Genomic DNA, 22265 nt, shown 5'->3' on the forward strand with positions numbered 1-22265 from the left:
CCCAATGAATAACAATACCCCTGTCACTGACTACTGCATGTAAGATATTGAATTTTATCTCATGTGTATATGTGTGTGGCTTTTTATCTTATTCATAATTTGATAAGATTTTGGTCATGAAGTTTATTTTGTGCCACCTCTTTTATTTCAGTAACTTCTTTCATAAATTTCAAGTAAGATCTCTTTAAGAGAAGATGCTATAATCCTTCTGCCTCATGTTTTTGTCTATCTGTCTATCTCCCCCCACACCAATGGATTTCCATGCTATTAAAAAGGATAAAGATGTGAGTGGTTTCTTGCCTGAACTAAATTCAGGCTATACAAGGGTTGTGAATAGGTAAAAATGGAGTTAAATAGTTAGTAATAGGATGGATTGATCAGTAGAGAATTATGTAAATTTTGACTAGCAAAAGAGGAGAACCACTCCTCTTGATATTAATTCCAGAACATGATGCTTGCCTCTTTGCTGAATCAGTTTGATTTTTCTAGGTATATTTATGTACTCATTCATCATTTTGTAGACTTTAATCATGTATTAGTTCTTCCTCATATTTTGCTTTCTTTATAGACAGTAAAGCTTTAGTTATCCAGAATGATTGGGGAATGGAAAATTCTGGTTAGTTCAGTCATCAGGATATGAATGATTATACTTTATCTGGATTATAATTTTCACCTAATTAGAATATAAAAATCCAGTGAAAAGGTTCCATATAATTTACTTTTTACTGATGTTGTAAATTCAGAAGATAATTTATTATCTTTGGTTATCTTTGTGCATATCTGCATTTATTAAAGTTTCTTTTTGTTTTAAGTCTGGATGAACAGGATTTTATAGTATTTATCTTTTTTAAAAAATACAGTCTGGAATTAAGATTCGAAATGCGTTCACAGGCTAGGATATTGAGTTAAATCCAATAAGGTGAAATCAACCTCAAAAATACAAATAAAAAAAATGACTAGATAGCAATTGATCTGAAAAAAAAAAAACCTAGAGATTTTAGTGGATGACAGGCTTATTATGAGACAGCAGTATGTTGTAGCAACCAAGATAGCAGATGCAGGACTAGGGAAGGGATAGTCTATGCTCTGTCTGGACAGACCATACCTGGAGCATTGTTTTCAGTCCTAGGTATCAAATTCTGGGAAGAATATTATTAGAGAAGGGAGTATCTAGAAAAGGATAACCACAATGATGATGGACCTGGGTCTGGTGATCATTTGAAGGAACTGGGCTGGTTATCCTGAAGAAGAAAGACTACTTTCAAGTATCCAAAGAGTTATCATGTAGAAGAAGGGGTAGACCAACCTGAGTTAGGAACATTGGCTAGAGGTTGATTTGAGCTTAATGTAAGGAAAAATCACCCTAGCGATTAGAGGTATTGAAAAGCGGAGCAGGCTTGCTTCATAAAGCACAAGGGACACCTTTACTTTTGTTGCTCTTGTTGAGTCATTTTCAGTTGTGTCTCATTCTTCATGAATCCATTTCGGGTTTTTTCTTGGCTGAGATACAGGGCCATTTTCTTCTCTAGTTCCTTTGTAAAGGTGAGGAAGCTAAGGCAAACAAGGTGAATGGCTGGTCCAGGATCACACAGTTAGTAAGTGTCTGGGGCCAGATTTGAATTTAGAAAATGGATTCATCCTGACTTCAAGCCCAGCATTCCATCCACTGTGCCATCTAGCCGTCCTTGCTAGTAATCTTTAAAATAAGATTGGATGGCCACCCATCAGGTGTATTGATCAGCTGAGACTGCTATTTTAGAGAGCATTCTTGTTCAGCCAAGGGTTGGAACTAAGAGTCTTTTTCTATCTCTGAGATCTTATGATGTACTCAAACCCTGCTGAAATCATTTCTTGTTCTTCTTTCCTTTTGCCCTTATCTCTTCCCTTCTCACAGATGGCATTTCCATTGCCTCCTACACACCAAACCTTCCATCTCTTCATCATCCATTAATTGGTTTCCAAGACTGATCTTCTTAATTCTTTTCCTTGGCACCATAGGAGTACATGATGGAAATTGTATTTATTCCACATGAAGAAGAGAGGACTAGAAGATCTTACTGACATATGTGTGTATTTGTATGACCTTCTTCAAAAAACGAATGAAATTGTCCTTTCTATACAATATGCACACTAAAAAACAAAAACAAAAACAAAAAAACCAGCAGCCATGTTGGGTTGTGACTAGTTACTGTTTGCAAAGCTTAGCACAGATTATGACTTTTCTCTAGGCTCACAGTGGTTATGAAGGCTTTGTTTAAAAGAAACTCCACATTTATCCTTTTACTACCCGTTACATTTAGTTTTTGTCCACTTGCCATTTCTGTGCCTCGCAATTTCAGTGAGGCTAAGTTGGCTTAAATAGTAGTCTTCTCTACAAAGGGAAGCTGAGTGGCACAGTGGGTAGAACTCTTGGCCTGGAGTCAGAAAGATTCATTTTCCCAAGTTCAAAGCTGACCTCAGACACTTAAACTCTCCCTGGGGAAGTTCTTTAACCCTGTTTTCCTTAGGTACCTCATCTGTAAAATGAGCAGAAGGAAATGGCCAAGCACTCCAATATCTCTACCAAGAAAACCCCAGATGGAGTCTTGAGAAGTTGGACATGATTGAATCAGCTGAACAACAATATTTTATGGTGGAGATATTCTTTTTACCACCTCATTCCTTCTTGCCATGTTCCCAGTCGGCTGACTTCTATTTTCTCTTACCTCTAAAGGATAAAAACAAAAGAAAGGGCATCAATTATATCAGACTGGTTTTAAGTTAGATATTAAGAAAGGTCTCCTTGTTCTTTCTGGAACAAGTCATATATCAAATGCCGGAATGTATTATAAGGAAAGATTATAGCTTCAACTTCTCTAGAGTTTTTTTTTTAAGTTCTCTTTATGGGATAAATAAAGTTTTAATGGGAGGGACTGGAGTAAATTATTGATTCCTTTCAGAATAATGATTTTATGATAAGAATTTCAGGAAAATTCACAAATAATCTTCTTCCTGTAGTGTGTCTCTACAGATTCCTGCCCTCTTTTTGTTGGGTTTATCCCTCTAATTTACTTTGCCCCATTTATGGAAAATATTAGTAATTTGATTTTTAAATGAAACTCTGAACTGAATGGATTTTTCCAACCTTGATTTAAAAATTATTTTTATTGATGTTTGTTATGTTTTCATTAATATTCTGAGGTTTTTTCCCTTTATATTGTCAGCAATTGTACTTTTCTCTTTATGACACAGAATAATTTTGTAGAAGTCTAAAACTTTCTACTTACGGGGTACCCCTAAAAGCTTAAAACTTCATTTTCAATTCAAATCTTTTGGGAAGTCTTATATTTAACCTTAGAAAAACACGGACTAGAAAATAGAAAAGCCTAATGAAAGAAGCAATTTTAGCTATTACTTTGGGTGGGTTTGTTTGTTTGTTTAAATACTGGTCTACCAATCTCACTCAGGCTAGAAGTGCAGTGGCTATTCATGGGCCCAGTGCTATTACTGATTGGCATAAGACCTTTGAATTGTTCTATTTCTGACCCCAGGTTGTTTCATCTGTCCTTAGATGATCTTAATCCTTCCAGACACCTCACCTCACTATACCCCTGGACCCCCAGAATTCACCATATTGATGCTAGACTTTGTATACACCCGATTAACTCTGCCCCCTTCAGCTCAGAACTCTGTAGTTCAAGAGATCAAGCTACATTAGCCTCCCTGGCAGTAGGAATCATAGATGTGTGCCATAACACCCCGTTAAGTGAGAAAGAAAAAAAAACTGAAATTGTTGCTTTTACCTGTTTTTACTTAGTAGGAGGGCCACTTTCTGTTGCATTGTCTAGAGGAATTTACCACAATTTCCCTTGATAACATATTTTATCATCTTAGCGAGAGCTTATACATCTTCTTTAATGTCTTCTCTCCTGATGCAATTGAAGTCCTTTATTACCATTACTGCAAACAGATACTAATCAAGGATTACTTATATAAATAATTGTCCAAAGGAAAGATCTAGTGTGGGGGGATATAAGAACACAGAACCAATGCTCATGTATTATACCTTAGAGAATTTTGTCACTTCTTTGATTTCTATAGAAAAGGAGAATAACATGCTTTAGTCTTACTTCAGAAAGTAGAAACAAACCAAGATGACCTCCGTCTTATTGTTTTAATTTTCATATCTACAGAAAAGAGATGATAACTTAAATAATATTTACCTTTGGGGTTGACACTTCACTATATACAGATGGGAATTGTCAAGAAATAGATAGGGAAGGGGGAAAGAGCCATCTGCACAATAGCCAAAAGTGGGAAAATGATCTTTCGTTCTTTGTGGGCAGCCTTGAAGTCTTACCACACAGACTTACTCACTGTTTCCTTTAACAGTCTTCCAGGTGTACATCTGCCTCTCTCATTTCCTTTCTGTCTGATCTCCCAACCCAATTGTGCATTCTGGATCTACGACACTCTCTCACACCTGACTCAGGCTTTCCTAAATGCCAAATGCACCCAGGTGTACTTATATTATAATTTTGATTGTAATTTATTGTATGACTGCAAAGCATAATTAATTGCCCCACTTAAAAAAATCAATAATTAAGGGAAAATATTAAATGTTCAGTTTTTTAGAAGTATACTTCACAAAACAAGTATTCATCTGCTCTGTCATTTCCTGGCTTTAAATTATTTTTGTCTTCTATCCAAAACATATTAGCCTTAATTATTAAATATGATGATCATCAGTGCAACTCTGTTCAAAATGTAATATTTCTTCCTGAACAACTCTGCTGCGTAGGAAGATTTGCCCTCTTTCGTTGTTTTTCCATTAAAATGTTGCCAAAGCACATTTTTCTTCTTGGAGGAAGAAAATTCATTTGAAACATTAGCAGTGTTTCATACTCTAGTACTCAGGCATTTAGACATTAGTATACAGAGGTAGGAAGCTGCTAGCTGGTGCAGCAGATAGACCATCAGAGCTGGAGTAAAGGAAGAACCTGAACTCAAATCTAGCCTCAGACACTTAAACTAGCTTCATGACCCTGGGCAAGTGACTTAACCTCTTTTTGCCTCAATTTCCTCATCTGTAAAATGAGCCAGAGAAGGAAATGGCAAACCACTCCATTATCACTGCCAAGAAAACGCCAAATAGGGTCACAAAGCGTCAGACATGACTGAAACAATTGAACAACAAAACAAAATTTGAGGCATCGAAGTGGCTCAGTGGATCAAATGCAATTCCTATTCTTAGTGTTGTAATGAGGGAAAGTACTTTTTCTGAACTTAAAGCTTAATTCATATATTATTTGAGTTTTCATAGAGTCCCATTCTACTTTGAATCTTAGTCTCCTCCAAGGATGAGAGCCAAGTCCAGAATCCTCACCAGGAATTCATCCTCCTTTCCTAACAAGCTGAGCATTTCTTACCTGCACAAATTGCTCAGTTGTCCAAATCATCCCTTAGAAAATTCAGTGCCTGCTGTGGTCAATGCCCTGCAAGAGAGAAAGAAAACACAAGAGGCAGCTCCTGCCTCCACATTTCAGGCCCTTAAGATTTATGGATTGATCCAGGTAGGTATTTGAGGTAGAACCCAGAGGCAAAAATGGATCATTCACACCATGCAAATGGAAGTGTCTCAGTGCTCAGGATGGATATTCCAAGAAGTGCTGCCATTATAACTCAATAGAGCAAGACTTCCTTATGGAGAGAATGCTGCTCTCCCATAAATAGCTTAAGAGAGAACTTTCCTTCACAGAGGGTATTTTCAGAGGGAAGTATAATGGAGGCTGGGGATGGTTGATTGGAGGGGAATCTCTTAGATTTCTCTTTGATGTCATTAAAGCAGAGCTTTGCAGGAGCCTTGAACTTGCAGGTTGTACTACAAAGGAAATGACTAAAAGACCATTTATTAAGCTCTTCTTCTGTGCTGAGATCTTTCCAGTGGTACTAAAATTTCAATTCATTCCATCATTCATTAAATACTTGTGTTCAAGACACTGATCTAAGGATATAAATACAAAATAAATTCATTAAATATGGCCCTATTCTCAAGGTTCTTATATACTGCTGCATCATTTGTCATAGCCCTCAATATTTGTATCTTGCCTTTAAAGTAACACAAAAGGGCATGAATTTATAAATTGGTCATGCCCTTCCTCCACTCCCCCACTCATGTTTTTATACTTTTCATGACATTTTATTATTGTTCAGTCAGTTTAGTCCTGTTTGCCTTTTTGTGGGGTTTTCTTGGCAAAGATACTGGAGTGGTTTGCCATTCCCTTCTCCAGATCATTTTCCAGATGAGGAAACTGAGGCAAACAGGATTTAGTGACTTGTCCAGATCTGAACTCGAGTCTTCCTGACTCTAAGCAAACCACTCTATCAGCATGCCACCTAGCTCTCCTTCTTTATATCATTTAACAATTATTTATTGGACACTGCTATACTAGGACAGAGGAAGGATGTATAGAAGAAATGAAATTCCATCTCATTGTTCTCAAGGAGATTAAGTATAAAAAAAAAGGGAAAAAAACAACAACTAATGTCAATAAGCATTTTTTAAGTGTCTCCTGTGTTCCAGACACTGTACTAATGACCTGAGGTGAGACACTCTTCAGGTACCAAGTTCATATTAGAGAGTTCTGAACTCTGAGGAAATGGGTTCAAATCTTGCCTTTGATGCTTATAGCATGTGTGACCCTGAGATATTCAATACAAAGAGTGAAACTATCCCTAAAATAGGAGTTTACAGGGCAGACAGCAGTATATAAATATATACAGCATAAACAGAAAGTAAAAAAAATACAGATATATTCAAAGTAGATGAGAGGTAGCTTGGGAGAGAGGAGCCTAGAAATTGAGGGGAGTCAGCAAACACTTCATGCAGAAAATAGGGCTTGAGCTGCATCAGAAAAGGAAAGAGAAGACCCTCAGGATGAGATAAGGAAGATGTGAATTGAAGGCATGTGGGATGGTCAGACAAAGTATTATTAAACAATAAATCTTGTTGTCAAGACTCTAAATGCCACCATATTTCACAAGAGAGGATGATTAGTGAGAGCCAGTGGTCAGGATAGGCGGAGGGGGCGGGGGAGTAATTTGGGACCAGGGCTGGTTTGATTAGAAGAGTGTGTTGGGGAGTTGTTGAGGAGTGGTGAGAAATTAAAGTAGGACAGGGAGGCGGGATCCATTTGTAGATGGATCTTGACTTTGGGACTTCTTTCTTTCCTTTAACTTTTGGGGCTTCCCTGTTTCACTTTTCTCACTCATTAGCCTTCACAGTTGGAAAGGACTTTGGATATTTTCCAGTTCCTTTATTTTACTTATATATGAGGAAACCAGGACCCAGAGAACAAAGTTATATTAGGTGCAACAGGGGATTAAGAAGAATAAGATGTGGTCTTGGACTTCAAAGAGTTTATAACCTACCTAGTGAGGAAGATGACAGGCACCCAAGGAACTGTAATATAAAAGCAAAAATTTATAAGAGAAGTACTAATAAAGTATTATCAGAGAGCTCTGAGAAGTTAGAGTTTACTTCTGATTGCATGAAGATCAGAAATATTTCATGGAGAAGATTATACATTGATGTAGGCTGAATGTGTGTAGGTGGAATTGAATGTAGCATGAATATAGTCTTTTATCAGCCAACCTTAAGTACTTACCAATTTTAATTATTTATTTAATTTTTTGTCCTGCTTATTTTATTATTTTATATTTTTTCAGATTACATGTAGATACAATTGTAATAATCATTTTCTAATATTTTTATCCATGTTCTCTCTCTTCTTCCCCCCAATATAGTTTTGTTTTTTTAAAAGGATTCACTCCCATTTGTTTTTCCCCAAATACTACCTTGTCTCCCCTTCATCCCCCCAAAAAAAATTCATAGAAAAGAATGAGTTTTCATCTTACTTTATTTACACCTTGCCTTGTCTTTTCCTTTCCAATGTACTATTTGTGGTTAGGGCTCTTTCTGCCCCTGGCTCTGCCTCTTTGCATCTTTGCATCTGACTGTCTCTCTCCTCCTCCTCCATCCTTATTTTTGTTTATAACATCTGTAGATTCCATTAGCCTGCTGATTCACTGTGTGCCACATCATATTTTAAACAAGAAGATTGACTTCCAGGGTAACTGTTTTGTACACTACCCACTCCCACAGACTGTGAATATGATAGCATTTTTCATTAGTTTTTATTAGTTTTTAAAGGTCTGCAAGGTCTAGTGCAGATGTGAATGATATTCTTCTTTTCTCCTCCAGATGCATCCCTTTCTTTTCCCTATCTTCTTTCTGCCTGAACCTTTCCCCCACCTTTCTTTATTATCTCTTAATCCCTATAAATTGAAGGCCATTGCCAAGTTTTCTCTCCTCTGCCTCTCTTCCTGTCCTACTCCTTTTCATTTTCCTCTCCTTCCATCCCATAATTTACGTCTTCTAATACTCACAGACATTTTTTTAACCCTTAGTCAAAATCAGTACTGTGTATTGATTCCAAGACAGAAGAGCAGTAAGGACTAGGCAGAGGGGTTAAGTGGCTTGCCCAGGGTCACATAGGATCCAAGACCGATTTTAACCCAGAACTTCCCACCTCTAGGTCTCCTCTCAATCCACTCAGGTACCTAGCTGCCCCTACCCATAAGCTTTTAAAGGCTTCCTCCAATCTCAGACCATAGAGGTAATTTAACCTTAAACAACAAGAACTAGAACAAGAATTCTTAGCCATTTTTATTTCCCCCCTTTTGGCAATCCAGATTCTATGTTTTCTCAGAATAATCCTTTTAAATACATAAAATAACATACATACAATTTGAAAGCAAACCAATTACACTCAAGTATAGTTGGCAAAAAAAAAAAGGAAAAAAATGATTTTAAGTTCATGGCCTCCAGGTTAAGTTCCCTGCTCCAGAGGTCATCTGGCCAGATCTCAGTGTGGCAGGTATCCTCCCTCTTATATTACCCCTCCAGGGCATCTACATTCTCTGTATAAATAAAGATGAGAGAGCTGCATCTCCAAAGACAATGGAAGAACTCCTCAAAGTGTAATGTCATCCTTATCTAACCCTTGGTTTTTTCTGTACCAGAGGAGGAGTTAGCCTCTAACCACAATTTGTGGACCTCTGGAGAAACACAGTCCATCCATCCTTCACTCAGCTTCCAATGTGATTTTTCTAAATCATAGACGTGATGAACTGATGCAAAGTGAAGTGAGCAGAACCAGAAAAACATTGTACCCAGTGAGAGCAGTACTTCTTGATGAACCGCTGTGAATGACCTAGTTATTCTCAGCAATGCAGTGATCCAAGACAATCCCAGAGAATTGGGATGATGAAAAATGCCATCTTCCCTCTAAGAAAGAAGGGATGGCATCTGAATGCAGATTGAAACATGCTATATTTTATTGTCTTCAATTTTTTTTTTATTTGAGCTCTCTTCCACAGAAAGACTAATATAGAAAAATAGTTTACGTGATTCCTGCTTCTGAGCTCAACTGCTCTACTTTCTGATTGTAGTGACAGAAGCATTTCTTAGCCTTTCTGGTAGCCTTCATTGCTAAAGAAGTTATTGATTTGGGGCGGGGGTGGATTTAATGGAAAAAACAGACTGAATTTGGGTTCAAATTTCAGCCTACTATTAACTATCTGTGTGACCTTGAGAAAATCACTTAAATTCCCCAAGCCTCAGTTTTTTCATCTATAGATCTTTAGGATCCCTTTCAGCTTGATCTCTTTAATGATATGAAGGAACAGAACACTTGTAATCTGCACTGCTGCATCCCTGTGCTTCCCCGTGGATCCTATAAGAGTTTTGTTCTTGTTCAGTCATGAATTTGTCATGACCCCATTTGTTTTTTTCTCAGCAGAGATACTGGAGTGGTTTGCTATTTCCTTCTCCAGCTCATTTAATAGATGAAGAAATGAGACAAACACACACAGTTACACAGTTAGGAAGTGACTGAGGCCAGATTTGAACTCTGGAATGTGTGTTCCTGACTATAGTTCTACTTTATTCACTGTGCTTCCTCTCTGCCCATTTTAAAAGAGTGGAAGAAAGTATACTGGGTATCAGGATATGTGAAAGTTTTTTTTTTACCCAGCTCTACCACCAATTTGCCTTGTGGCCTTTAACCGTTACAGTCTCTTCCATTTCCCCATCACTCCATACACAAACTATTTTATATTTATAAATGAAAACGAGATCAGATTGTGTGCCAGCTCCAGGAGGTGAGGCGGGAAGAGAGGGAGGGAGACAATTTGGATCATATATAACTTCAGAAAATTTATGTGGAAATTTGTTATTACATGAAATTGGTAAAAATAAAATATATATATATGTATATCTTTATATTTATCAATGATGAGTAAAACTACAATATGAGGCATATTCCTTTGTATCTCTGAAGTGAAGGGTTAGGCTAAATGTTCTCTTAGGGACCTCTTAACTATAGAAACTCTTTGAATATATTATTAATTCTATAATTATTTCAAAGGGATGTGGTAATTATCTCTTTACTCAGTGAATTTGATTATTATATTATCTAATTGACAAATTAAATTAAAGGAAAATGTGAAATCTCTATCAATTCTCCCAAGTGAGTGCTGCATAAATGGGGCCCAAAGGAGAACAACCAGGATGGATTGGTAAAGACCCTCAAAATCACATCATGCAAAGCTAACACGAAGGAACTAGGAATATCTAACCTCCAGTGATAGATAGATAGATAGATAGATAGATAGATAGATAGATAGATAGATAGATAGATAGATAGAATAGGTAAAAGAAGAATTCTACTTCTTTAATTTAATTATTCATTCAAGAAGAGAATATATTAAGTGCCTGTAATGTGCCAGACACTGTACTAAGTACTAGGGATATGAGTATAAACAAGGAAACAATTCCATACTCTCAAGGAAGTTGTATTCCAAGGAGTTGGGGAAATTATTTGTTTACAGGATAGAACAAATACTTTGAAGTTGAAGTTGCAAAAGGAGAGATTTCAGTTTGATAAAAGAGAAAATCTGGAAAAGAATTGGAGTTGTCCAGGAGTAGAATGGCATCTCTCTGGAACTAGTGATTTCCATATCACTGGAGACCCAGGTCAATTGACCCAGGACAGGAATATGATAGAGGAGATTCCTGTTTACATAGAGGGTTGAGTCTATGACCTCTGGTGTTCTTTTATAATAACAATAATAGTAACAATAGCTAACATTTATGTAGCACATACTGTGTATCAGGCAGTGTGCTAAGGCTCCCCAATTTTTAAGATTCTATGATTCTTTGTAAAAGTAGCATCTAAGACTAGTTATCTTAACATTTAAAGAGATTTATTTATAAAGTCTGGGATTCAAATATATAGGCTTTAGCACTTACTACACATGTTACTTTTTTTTGGCAAGACTTTTTTACTTCTTTTTACCTTGTTTTCCTTATCTGTAAAATGAGTGGATGGATGAGATGAACTTACTTCCATGTCTAGCATTCTATGATTTTAAGTAAAATTATGTGCAAATTATGCCAGGAATTTGTGATTTGTCAGCTTAAGGAACTTCCAATATGAAAAACTTTCTCCACATTTCTAGCCCCATCTATGTTTTATTAGATGTGTCCTATTGAATTTCTTGAGACTAATTGAAATTAAGTGATTTGCTCAGTAGCCCATAGATAATAATATGATGGGCAGAATTTGAATTCTAGTTTTCTTGACTATAAACCCAATACTGTCTGAACATGCCAGCCACCTCTGAGTTAAATTACATCTTGTGTTTTATCAAGGGATTTTAAAGAGTGTATACATATAACAAGTCCTCATTGGTCTTGTGTTTACTTCTTAAAATTATTATTTTTTAATTTATGAAGCCCTAACTATTGTGATTTCTTACTAAATACATGTTTTCCTGCCCCCTTTCCTGGTCTTTTGTGAGATTAAAATTTTTTTCCTGCCTCCTTGATTGTTTCAGTTGTCTACTCCACTAATTTCAAAGTAGTCACAGAAAGCAATACAGCCACATGGAAACACAGAAGGTTTGACATAAAGAAATCAAATGACAAAATGATAACTAAAATTGGTGTGTGATTTTTGTGGATTTAGGATTAGGAGCCGACCCCTCTGGCTCTCAGAAAGGGTAATTAACTGATCACTTATAAAGTGAAGTGCCTGAGAAAGCTGACCCTCTGCTTTCAGGGCCAGAGAGCAGGGAGCACTGATGAGATAATTACAATGTGGGTCACACTGACTAGTGAAGGCAGAACTGCCTGCTTAGAGAAAGGTAGCTTGGTGCCCACTTGGGGAAGGAGGCCTGCCAAATATGGCGCAGAGATGGAGGAGGAGGCAGAGGAGAAGGGGAGAAGTAAAAATTTATTGGCTCTAAGTGAACCGAAGTCAGTTTTCAGTGGCAGATTTAAGCAAAAGAATCTATCAAGTATAGTTTTGATCTGTTTCTTGTATTTTCCTTCATTGGATTCTTTTTTTTCCTCTGAACACTGAAAGACTGAATCTTTTTTTTTTCCCTTGCAGGATGAACAGCTAAAGTCGCACGAGACCAAACTCAAGCAGATTTCCACGGAGTTGGCCGAACATCGCTCTTACCCACCTGACAAGAAAGTCAAAGCTAAGGAGATTGATGAATATAAACTGAAAGATCACTACCTGGAATTTGAGGTATGGGGGGATCATTGCACTTCCTTGAAGCCCTCCTGATTGTCTGTCTCTTTTTCTCTGCCCCTCCTCTTCTCTTCTGTCTTCCACCTCTTTCTCCCTCACCTTTTTTTTTCTTTCTCCTTCTTGCTCCCTCTCCATTGCTCTCTCTTTCTCTATGAAGATCGGAGGTTTAGGGAACTACATGCTAATTGTATCTATTATATATATATTATATATAATATGTAATATACATGTGTAATATGTATATAATGTGTAATATATATAATATGTAATATACATATGTATATGTAATATATATATATATGAAAGAAAGAGAAAGAAATTCTTGGCTCCAGCTTTCCTAGCAAGTAATTGGTCAGCTTCATGTGGCTCAATTCTTGACTTCCTAGAATGTGTTATTTGATTCAAGGCACAGACAAGTTATCAGGAAGCATCCCCTGTCTGAAGACTCCCTACCATTTACGTGCCTGATTGATGGGAGGGTGAGAGGGTTAGAGAGCTCTCATATCTATTCCCTGGGAAGATCAATCATGGGAGATGTCAGAAGTGAAAACAAGATTTCTGGGGCTCAGAATTGCAAAATGTCATTGTTGGAAAGTCTCTGGAGTCACCTACAGAGAGTAACATTTGGTATATTAGAAAGAGCACTAACTTTAGAATCAGAAGACCTGGCTTCACGTCCTGTCTTTGATGTTGATACTATATCCATGCGACATTGGGCAAACTTCCCTGAGCCTCATCTGGAAGAGGTGAAAGTTGGACCAGAGCCCCTTCATGCTCAAAAAAACAAAAACAAAAAAATTGCTTAGACAGCATGGATTCCACTGTTAGATACTTGTAAAGCTGAGTTTTAGAACCTAAGTGCCAAGAGTTTAATTTGTTTTTGGTGGAGTTATTCCAAACCCATAATTTAATCATCAGAGGGGACTCTAGGTGAGGAAACTCCTTTTACCAAAACAAATTAGCAAGTATTTTCTAACCTGTATTCTTAAGGAGGTTGTCATTAGCCCAGAGTCACAGAGCCAATGTGTGTTAGAATTGGAACTTAAATCCAGATGCTGACTGTAAAGTCAACTCTCTTACCTTCTATGTATACTGCTACTTGTCAAGCTTTACATTTGTGTATTATTATATAATATTATTACTATTATTATTATTAAGTATCATCATATTAGATTTAGGCTAATGTTCTCAACTGATGATGTCAAATTCCAATAATAATGAGGGCCACTATATGTAAGGATCTCTGCAGGCCACACATTAGCTTAGAAAACCACATATTAATAGTATATATTTTTTATTTTTAATTTTTTTCTTAAATATTTACATATATATATAGTCTTTATTAGCATAATTTCAGTTACACTGATCATACTAATTCATAGCTCCTCCAGAAGAGGATTAGTATAACTTTTCCCCCACACTTCCAACTGACCCTTTCTGATTTTCCACATTTGCCAATTTTCTGGGTATGAGATAGAGCTTCAGCATTGTTTTGACATGCATTTCTTTTATTATTAGTTACTTGGACCATTCCTTCATAGGTTTGTTTATGGTTTGCAATTATTCTTTTTTGGAATGGTTTGCATATTTCTCTCCTTTGACCACTTAACTCTTGGAGAATAGCTTTTGGCCTCATACTCTTATGTTCCACCTACCCTTGGTTCCATAGTCTAGAACCAATCTCCTTTGTCTGTTCTAATTTAGTTATTTTATGTATATATTCCTCAACATTGATAAATGTTTGGTTTTGTAATCTACAGTAGAAGTAAAAAGATTCTAGTACCCTATAGTAGTAGTAAATAAATTATAGTATACACATAAAGTTTATGTGTGAACTTAATGGAGTCTGATTGAAAGCCCTTCTGCAGGTATGAAGAACTGTGATTTTATATTTTATATACATACACATATATTTATATACTTAAAGTTTTTTGTCAACCATAGATTGAGTCATCACATCATGTCTACCTTTATCCAAGTCATTTATAACTATAAAAATGGCACAGGGCCAAGCACACAAATCCCTGGGATACATATGTATGTGTGTATGAAATATTGCATAAATTTATATGAAACTATATATTTATGTATATATACCTATATGTATTATATAGTAACTAATGTAAATATGTATAGATACATGTGTATGTGGTACAAATGCACATACATATATACAAACACATATGTTGTAGTACATGGTAGTACCAGGGTCAATCTATTACCACATTGGTATTTTTTCTAGAGCAGTGGTTCTCAACCTTTCTAATGCCGTGACCCCGCAATACAGTTCCTCATGTTGCAGTGACCCCAAACCAAAAAATTATTTTGGTGGCTACTTCAAAACTGTAATTTTGCTACAGTTATGATTCGGAATGTAAATACCTGATATGCATTATGTATTCTCATTGCTACAAATTGAGAAATTGAGAACCGCTGCTCTAGATAATCTCAAATCCTTTAGGCTTTCCTTTCCAGTTAGGAAAGTCATTCTCTGGTCATATGGGAGAGAAGGACTAATGCCAGAGGATCACTTTCTCAACAAGTCCATCTATCTGCAGATCATTGTATATCAATCACTAAAGCAGGAGTCCCCAAACTACAGCCCCCGGGCCACATGTGGCCCCCTGAGGCCATTTATCCGTCCCCCACAGCACTTCCGGAAGGGACACCTCTTTCATTGGTGGTCAGTGAGAGGAGCTCTGTGTGTGGTGACACCCGCAAAGTGCAGCGTCACTCACATACAATACTACTTCCTGTGACATAATCCTTTGCGTGGTGCCTTGTTCTGAGAGTAACTGAATGAGAACAAGGTGCCGCACAAAGGTTTATGTGGCTGTACAATGGAAGACATCAGCATGGTGAGCAGCGATCTGGAGGAGGGGATTCCGCACTGTGTATACTGCTGCCCGGTATAGTGGTGGGGTGATGATGTGCAGTGTGCATAGGAATTTTTTCATAGTTTTGTTATAGTCCGGCCCTTCAACGGTCTGAGGGACAATGAACTAGCCCCCTGTGCAAAGAGTTTGAGGACCCCTGCACTAAAGGTCTTGGAGGCAGCCATGCTCCTGACTCTCCAGATAGCTGAGGAAAACAGTGCTTGTCATGCATGACACAGCGACCTTGACTATTTATCCATGCATTCTATTTGCAAAGTCTGGGATTTGTGAAAGAATTAAAAATCCTCAGACACTCAGTCCTCATCTAGTTTGCCATAGTTCTTCACACTTCCAAAGGGCTTTCAGTCACAGTCCCCATTTGATTTCACACATGTTAATTAACTTTTACACACTTCCCAGCACTCAGACACTCACCTTCAGCTTTTGATTCAAAGGGGTCAGAGCTTTTCCCCAGGTTGCCATAAATGACTGTGAGACAGTCCAAAGAACAGTTGTTACCATTGATTCTCAAGACTGAAAATCCAAGAGGAAGCAGTATTTTAGCTTCCAGAAATGGACTTGGCTTAACTCTTTATCACTTTTTCCAAAGCCTTCTTAAATTTTTCATCTCTTGATTCTTTACCATTTTTAACTATTATATTTGAATATCCTTTGTAAACTCTTCAAGGTACTATAGTAGATCTGTGGTGCTAGTATAATTATAAATTAAACCATCTTGAGATGATAAAGGGAACCTAGAACCAAAGACATCAAAGAATCTAATACCCCAGTTGTTGAGTAAATTAAGACCCCCAAAATGAACTATCCAAAGCTTCAAAGGTAGGAGGTAGTAGAGATGGAAGTTCCAACCAGACTCCTCTGATACCAAATAGATTCCTCTTTCTGCTCTCCTATATGCTCTTACCTCATGTTTTGCAAAGAATTTGCAGATATATACCCCACTTTTTGCAGGTAATAGGTTTCCAGAAAACTAAATGTGAACTCCATTTTACTACCAATTTTAATGATGTTGCATAGGGAAATCAATACGGAAAAATGGAAAAAAGCATTGAACTTGAGATTCAGAGATCCAAGTTCCAATCCAAACTCTCCAGCAGAATAGCAATATGACTTAAGGCTGACCACAGCTAAATTCACATTAGTGTGAACAATGGATCCCCAGAAATGACCACCTTACCAGAATCCATCCTGAAGATTCCCCTTGGGCTGTAACCAGTGACTCTGTTCTACACAATTATAGCTTCCAAAGGTGTTGGTTCTACCACTTGAGAGCATTTCTTATATTTTCATTCTTTGGGACCAGGCTGCATTTAGCCCCTCAGGGGCTCAGCTTTCTCCTCTGTCCCACTGAAACATCCTCTAGGCTTCTCCTTTTGCTCAATAGCAGGGTTAAATCTGATGAAATTAAGAGACATCCCAATGAAATCTGTGGAAGTCAACAGAGGGAAAGTAAACTGATTATTTCCCTTTAGGGCCCTCGCCCATTCTTTTTTGGACATTTTTTCTTATGTCAAGCCCAAATGAGATCAAATGAGATTGTATATAAAGTATTAGGCATAGTTTATGCATTGTGCAAATGCTAGCTGCCATCCATATCCTTATTGTTCTTAAACCCGCCTTTCTACCCCTTTCCCCAGAGAACCAAGTTTCCATCTGGGGGGGGGGGGAGCAAGTAAAACCAGCCTAAGCCCTTCTCTGTCAGGCATGCTTACAGTAACTACTTCACAGGGCTAGCAGGGAGATGAGATAAATGAATCTAAAGGAAACTCTTTGGAAATGGGATGCACAATATCTGTATAAACGTGAGCTCTTTCTGTAATAGATATCTTCACTCAAGGTCTTCTCTGATGCCCCTTGATTTTCTAGGCTCAGACCCATCTACCCGACTCAGCCATGAGCTGTTTTAATTTGCAGCAGGGGTCCCCACTAAGGAAAAGGAAGCACTGTATTTGACAAGCATCCTTTCCTCAGCTGCTCCTGAAACAGAGAAATGCAAAAGTGGATGATTTCCCTACTAGTCAGTCAGATTGTAGAATTCTGTTGTTGTGTGTTAAAGACATCAAGAGAAACACATTGCTTATAAAGGAGGATGCTTGTTTCTGTTTCAAGGGCCAGCAGCCCTAATGAAAAGAGCTCATTGGAAAAAAGAGCAGAGGCTTCAGGGATAGCAGAACAGACAGCAAGTCAAGAGAAATTTTTTTAATGCATAATGACCTCTGGATGGAATGTTTTTTGTCTCCAGTCCATAGCCTACAGAAAGAATAAGATCAAAAGCTTAAAAGGCCAACTTGTTTATTTTACACATGGAGAGAATAGGGTGTATAGAGAGGAGGGCATTGCCCAAGCTAGAGTTATGGGTGAATCATAGACAGTATTTGCTCTAAGACTTCCCATCTAAAATTCGGTAATTCTTCTGTTGTAAATTCATAAAAAGGTGTTGTTAATACTCATTTTAATGAATCAGAAGACTAAAAAATGATTTTATAAAGCTAGAAAAAAAATAATAAAATTCATTTAGAACAAAAGGTCAAGAATATTAAAGGAATCAGTGAAAAAAAATAAATGTGAAGAAAGGCATGCTAGATGTACCAGTTCTTAAATTATATTACACATGGTTATCAAAACAACCTGACTAAGAAATAGATCAGTGGAATAGATTAGGTTCTCTGCTATGGGGTAAGCCAGCCTCCCACAGAGGATGGGGTCTTGGAGGTGGGACAATGTCAGTGGAATGATGAATAGGACACAGCTTTTGCTGTGTCCCATAGCACAGTTTTCACAGGATAAACTGCTCCACTTTGACTGAGGCCTGGCTTTATTTTATACCCTCATGATCACACATCTACTTGGCATACAGTTTCATTCTCAACATACATGTTTCCATGGAACCTAACAACAGATAGGAAGCCTCGGGAGATAGTCAATGAAACACTATTGCTAAGGGCAGGATCAGTGGGTACAGTCAACATGACCCAGATATAGGTTAGGGAATTCAGAGCACAGATTTGCCAGAAGTTTTTATTCCTAGAAAAGAGGATCCTATCTAAGTGGGTTATAAGAATCCTTAGGTTTAATTTTGTAAGTGGACTCTCCTGGTAATATCCTAGGGGGACAGAGTGGGACAGCTGTATTAACCCTGCAAGCATGTTGCTCTCATCTATTTTTCCTGGGGCTAAGTAAGAATAATAATCACGGCAATTCCAATAATAAGGGGATGGTAATAAGGAAAGTATCTTGAGGGGGGGGTTCAGTGGGTGTTTCCATCCTTCCTGGGGGCTGCTTTTCAGTCCCCAGTTTCCATGTGGACAATGTCAAACAGTGTGGTCTTTGATGGCTCCCAGCAGTACTCAATATACAGTAATAGATGACCATAGAAATTTATTGTTTGATAAACCCAAAGACACTTGCTTTTGGGACAAGAACTCACAATTTGACAGAAATTGCTGGGAAAACCAGAAAGCAATTTGGCAAAAACTAGGCATAGACCAACATCTCACTCCACAAACCAAGATAAGATCAAACTGGGTACTTGATCAGACATACAAGGTGATATCATAAATAAATTAAGGGAGCATAGATTAGTTTACCTGTCAGATCTATGGATAATTGAAGAACTTATGCCCAAAAGAGAGAGAAAGAGGATCATGAGATATTGAATGGATAATTTTGATTTCATTAATTTTTTTCAAACAAAACATGCAGCCAAGATTGGAAAGAAATTTGGGAAATTTGGGAAAGAAATGTGGGAAGAAATTTTACAGCAAGTTTTTCTGATAAAAAGCCTCAATTTTACAAATATCTAAAGAAATGAGACTAATATATAAGAATATAAGTCATTCTCCAATTAATAAATGTTCAAAGGATATGGACAGGCAGTTTTCATAAAAAAGAATTTGAAACTATGTATAGTCATGAAAAAAATGCTGTAAATCACTCTTCATTAGAGAAATGCAAATCAAAACAACTCTGAGGTACCACCTCACACATATCAGATTAGCTAATATGACAGAAAAGATAAATTACAACTGTTGAAGAAGATGTGGAAAATATTGGGACACTGATGCATTGTTGGTGGAGTTGTGAAATGATCCATCCATCCATTCTGGAAAGCAGTTTAAAATTGTGCATATGCTTTGACCCAGAAATATCACTACTATGTCTGCATCCCAGGTCGAAGAAAAAGAAAAGGACCCAGATGTACAAAAATATTTGCATCTTGTGTGTGTGTGTGTGTGTGGTAACAAAGAATTGGAAATTGAGGGAATGACCATCAGTTGGGGAATGACTGCACAATTTGTATTATATGATTGTCAAGGGATATTATTGCATTATAAGAAATGACAAGCAGGATGATTTTAGAAAAACCTGGGAAAACTTAATATGAACTGATACATAGTGAAGTGAGCATATTCAGGAGAACATTATATACAGTAATAGCAATATCGTATGATGATGAGTTGTAAATGACATAGCCAATCATCAATACAATGATCCAAGACAATTCTGAAGAACTTATGATAAAGAATGCTATCTAACTCCACAGAAAGAACTGATGGCAAATGAAATGCAGAAGAAAGTATATTTTTTTCATGTTTCATTTGTTTTATTTTTTAATTGTATCATTGCTTAATACGGAAATGTTTTGCATGTTTTCATGTATGTATTTGATATAGCATTTATTGCCTTCACATTGGGTGGGGAAGGGGTGGAAGGGAGAGAGTTCAGAATTTTAAAATTTTTTAATGTTAAAAATACAGTAAATTTTTAAAAAGAAAAAAATAATGCTGCTTCTAAAAAACACAGCCTTTTCATCCAGGTGCCGTATTAAAATTATCAGTGCAAATAACCAAACTTACTTAGTAATCATTTGCATTTAAATTAATTTCAGCACATAAAGTTTCATAACAGCTTTTCAGTCACTCTGAGTTCACAACAGAAGCTTTTTATCTAGCCATTTGCATGCACTTTTTCTCTTATCTGGTCATAATAAGTTTCTATTCTGTTGTTCTGACTCTACTTTCTTTCACTTTACATCTTTTATTAAAGATTCTTCACAGGTTTTTTTTTTTGTCATCTTATTTAGGTGTTGGAGTTCTTAATTGCATCATAGTATTTTATTCCATGTCAAAATATTTCTATTTTTTTAATCTGTTCCTCTTTTACTGGGGAGAAATGGATATTTAAAAGTTAACTCCTTGTTTGTTTTTTAAATGGAATGAGGAGAGTTATAATTATATAAAATGCTTCTATGAAAATCTTAGAACCAACAACTCCTTTTTGCCTGTTTTTTTTTCAAGATGTGTTCCCAAGGTAGAATTAATCAAAGGGAAGGATTTTTTCTTTGGTATATTTTACTGCATATTGCCAGATTTCTCTCTGAAAAGATTCTACAAGTTTGCAGTTCTATCAGAAGTGAGTGAATGAATGTAGAGATTCACATGTTTTATTTTTTCAATAATGCTTGTGATCTTTTTTACCCTCATAAAGAGAACTATCATTTTAACAAAATAATGACTTGTTAATGATAACCTCAGTGGTCATTCGGCCTTAAAATTACTAGTACTAGGGGCAGCTAGATGGCTCAGTGGATACAGAACTAAACCTAGAAACAGGAGGTCCTGGGCCCAAATCTGGCCTCAGAAACTTCCTAGCTGTTTGACCCTGGGCAAGTCATTTAAGCCCCGTTGCCTAGCCTTTACCACTCTTCTGCCTTGGAACCATTACTCAGTATTGATTCTAAGATGGAAGGAAAGTTTAAAAAAACTGCTAGTGATATAAATTCTTAAAATTGCAATAATGATATAATAGTTCTTATCTCTAGAGTACTTTATGATTAAAAAGAATTTTACATACATAAGCTGTAACTTGGTTGAAATCACACACTTTGAATAAGTGGCAGAGCCAACACTTAGAATCACAAAAGTATCAGTTTCCCCTGAGCTTTGTTCATTCATTCATTCACCCAGTCAGTCATTGTCATTCTCTTATTCTTTTTACAAATGTATTACACAATGGTATAATGTGTAATTACAGAGATGTGCAAGGTATTGTGAGAAGCACTGGGAGAAGTTCAAAGGTTCATCTTTAGATAGATTCACAGCTCTCTCTCTCTCTCTCTCTCTCTCTCTCTCTCTCTCTCTCTCTCTCTCTCTCTCTCTCTCTCTCCTCTCTCTCTCTCTCTCTCTCTCTCTCTCTCTCTCTCTCTGACATTCTGGGACTGACTGTGAATATTGACTATCAGCAGAGACAGGAGGGAAAAAATGGAAAAATTGAACCTTTCATTGAGCAAAGCAGCATGCATACCTTCCTTCAAACTGGCTGTTTAACAAATCCAGCACAGACATCTCCCTGATCTGCCCCAAAATGGTTAATTATAAGTTTTGCTTTAAGAAATTGAGATAGCTATCTACCCCAGATGTATCTGTTGTAGAAAAAATAAACTTGATTCTCTCCAAATTTATATATATATTTTTTCTGTATATATATAAAACATGTATATATACATATATACACATACATATATGTTTGACATATAGCATTGAAAAAACAGTAGGAAACATCAGAAATCACTTGGTTCACCCTAAAAAGGAAACTGAGATCTAAGATAAATAGTTACTAATTATAATATGTAATAGTTACTAATTATATAATAATGCCCCTTAGTACAGATGTGCTGTATAAACTTAAAACCCTTTTTGTAGAATAGATATGCTCTATACATGTA

General features: G+C 36.8%; 1 protein-coding gene across 8 annotated transcripts in view; it reads left to right on the forward strand.

Annotated features, from left to right (window-relative positions):
* Positions 1-22265, forward strand: part of PSD3 (pleckstrin and Sec7 domain containing 3) — a 784568-nt gene that overhangs the window by 732993 nt on the left and 29310 nt on the right. For all 8 annotated transcript variants that reach the window (XM_007476432.3, XM_056813640.1, XM_056813642.1 and 5 more), the window contains one exon: positions 12498-12641. In XM_007476432.3, the coding sequence (XP_007476494.2) occupies positions 12498-12641 (144 nt within the window). The remainder of the gene's footprint in view (positions 1-12497; positions 12642-22265) is intronic.

This window comes from Monodelphis domestica, chromosome 1 (assembly GCF_027887165.1).
Source record: "Monodelphis domestica isolate mMonDom1 chromosome 1, mMonDom1.pri, whole genome shotgun sequence".
Classification (NCBI taxonomy): Eukaryota; Metazoa; Chordata; class Mammalia; order Didelphimorphia; family Didelphidae; genus Monodelphis; species Monodelphis domestica.